The sequence below is a fragment of the Tupaia chinensis genome, unplaced genomic scaffold, assembly GCF_000334495.1.
Source record: "Tupaia chinensis unplaced genomic scaffold, TupChi_1.0 Scaffold149964_1, whole genome shotgun sequence".
Classification (NCBI taxonomy): Eukaryota; Metazoa; Chordata; class Mammalia; order Scandentia; family Tupaiidae; genus Tupaia; species Tupaia belangeri.
In genome coordinates this window covers 449,057-451,188 of record NW_006209805.1, presented here as the reverse complement: position 1 = coordinate 451,188, position 2,132 = coordinate 449,057, and the positions used below count along the sequence as shown (strand labels likewise).

The 2,132-nt window shown below is 63.2% G+C and overlaps 1 protein-coding gene across 1 annotated transcript in view; it reads left to right on the top strand.

Annotated features, from left to right (window-relative positions):
- Positions 1–2,132, top strand: part of MED16 (mediator complex subunit 16) — a 47,298-nt gene that overhangs the window by 20,977 nt on the left and 24,189 nt on the right. Inside the window, exon 14 of the mRNA XM_014585478.2 lies at positions 1,753–1,838. Coding sequence (XP_014440964.2) covers positions 1,753–1,838 — 86 coding nt within the window. The remainder of the gene's footprint in view (positions 1–1,752; positions 1,839–2,132) is intronic.

Here is a 2,132-nt window from a genome sequence, read left to right as displayed (position 1 = left end):
CCCCCCCAACCCCCCCTCCCCACTGCTCCTCCTGGGACGTTCCCCGACACCCCCGTTCTCCCAGGGTGTCCCCCCCAACACCCCCTCCCCACCGCTCCTCCCGGGACGTTCCCTGACACCCCCGTTCTCCCAGGGTGTCCCCCCAACACCCCCTCCCCACTGCTCCTCCCGGGTGCTCTCTACTGATACAGTTCTCAGGCAGGAGGTTCTGAGCACATGGCTTAAGGCCCAGGTCTGGGTCCGGACAACGTGAGCCTGCTGACGAATGTGATAGGGTGGGCTTTGTCTCTTTTTTTTTTCTAGAGAGACATTTAAAAGGCAAAAAATATATATATTTATTTAATTCTGTTTGTTACTATTATTTTTGATCTGACCTGATAGAAACGGGAGAGAGAGGAAGGGAAAGTGAGAAAGCAAGCCGCTGGCCACATGGGAATCCAGCGCCCCAAGCACCACACCGCCAGCCGGTCCCCCCCTTTGTTTTTGATTTTTGCTATAGAGCACATGCGCTCACCAGAGACACAGAGACAGAGAGACAGAAAGCGAGAAATCACCCGCGCCGGGGGCGGGGACACACGGCGGCTCTTTCTGCATTCGCTTCTCGGCACCTTGAGCTGGTATGCCCGGCACGAGTTCTAAGCCAGAGTCCAGACTCAGGCCACAGGCCACCACATGGGAGCCCATCTGCTGTCACCCTGATTTACTGGTGAGGAGACAGCCTCAGGAAGGTGCGGCTACATGTCCAGGTCACACGGCAGGAAGTGGCTGGAGGTACAGTGCCACGCGCTCCGCCCCTCGGCCTTGCCTCTCCTGCCAGGGTGGGCGCTGGTGTGGGCCTCGGAGACCCCATGGTCAGGCTGCGTGCAGGTGTCCGGCTTGGCGTTGGGAAGCGTCAGACGTGCTTGGTGACAGTGACCAACTGGCCACCCGGCTCTGGCACCTCCCAGCCCAATCATGCCTGTTGGTGGGGCCGACACACACACGTACACACGCTGCACACTGCAGACCCCGTCCTGGTCGGCACGCGTGCGGCCCCAGCCCCGCGGGTACGGGCGTGCCCCCTCCCAGCAGAGCTGCTGTCTCAGGGCCCAGGGCCTCGGGCCCACCGCGGGGAGCCCCAGGGCCGAGGTGCATGTCTGCCGTGTGCACCTTCCTTAAAAGTCGGCCCTGTGGGCGGCAGGGGTGTGGTGGTCGGGACGCTGGACTCCCACATGGCCAGGTGCGGTTTGAGTCCTGGGCCTGGTGGCTTGCTTTCTCACTTTCCTTTTCTCGCTCTCCATGTCTCTCTCTGATCAAAATTAAATACCAATAAATAAATATTTTAAAAGGCAGGCCAGGCCCCTCCCAGCCCGGACGGCCGCTAGATAGCTGTGCTGCTTCACAGAGAGCCGCTGCCTTCTGAGAGTCCAGGGGAGAGCAGGGGGGCTTTTCCCCTTTTTAACAACTGAGTGGGAGCGGGGACGGGAGCACACTGCAGGGTCCCCGCTCCAGAGTGCCGCCGCCGCGACCATCCCGCCACCACCCCGCTCTCAGGTCCTGGGCGCCCGCACTGACAGGCTGCCCCAAGTCTCTGGCTGTGCAGCTGAGTCTGCCCAGGAAGAGCCCAGCTGGGCGGCCGTGAACCCCCATCCTCGGAGTGTTCCCATCGACCCCACTGTCCACATTCAAGTGTTTGGCGTCCAGATGCAGGGGGCCAGGGTCCCCTGGGGGACACAGCTGCCCAGCTGCTCTGACGCCAGCCTCTGTCCCCAGGACACCAGGCCAGCCCAAGATCGACCACCTGCGCAGGCTGCACCTGGGGGCCCACCCCACAGAGGAGTGCAAGTCCTGCACCAGGTAATCCGCCACCCCTGGCCCACGGGTCCCCATCAGGGTGCTGGCACGGGTGGCCACGGAGCCACGTGCGGACGCAGAGTTGCACCCCAGCGGGGTGCCAGCGCCCTCAGCCCAAAGGCTGCAGCCGTGGCTGTGTCCAGTTTCCCTCCAGGGTCCAGGCCCAGCTGGTGCACAGGACCCGGTGCCCTGGTCTGGAGGGGGTGGAGGGGCTCGTGCAGGGGCTGATGGCACGCAGGGGGCATGTCCTGGGGGGTGGTGTTCTGGGGAGAGTGGTGGGGGTGTGGAGAGCAGCGGCC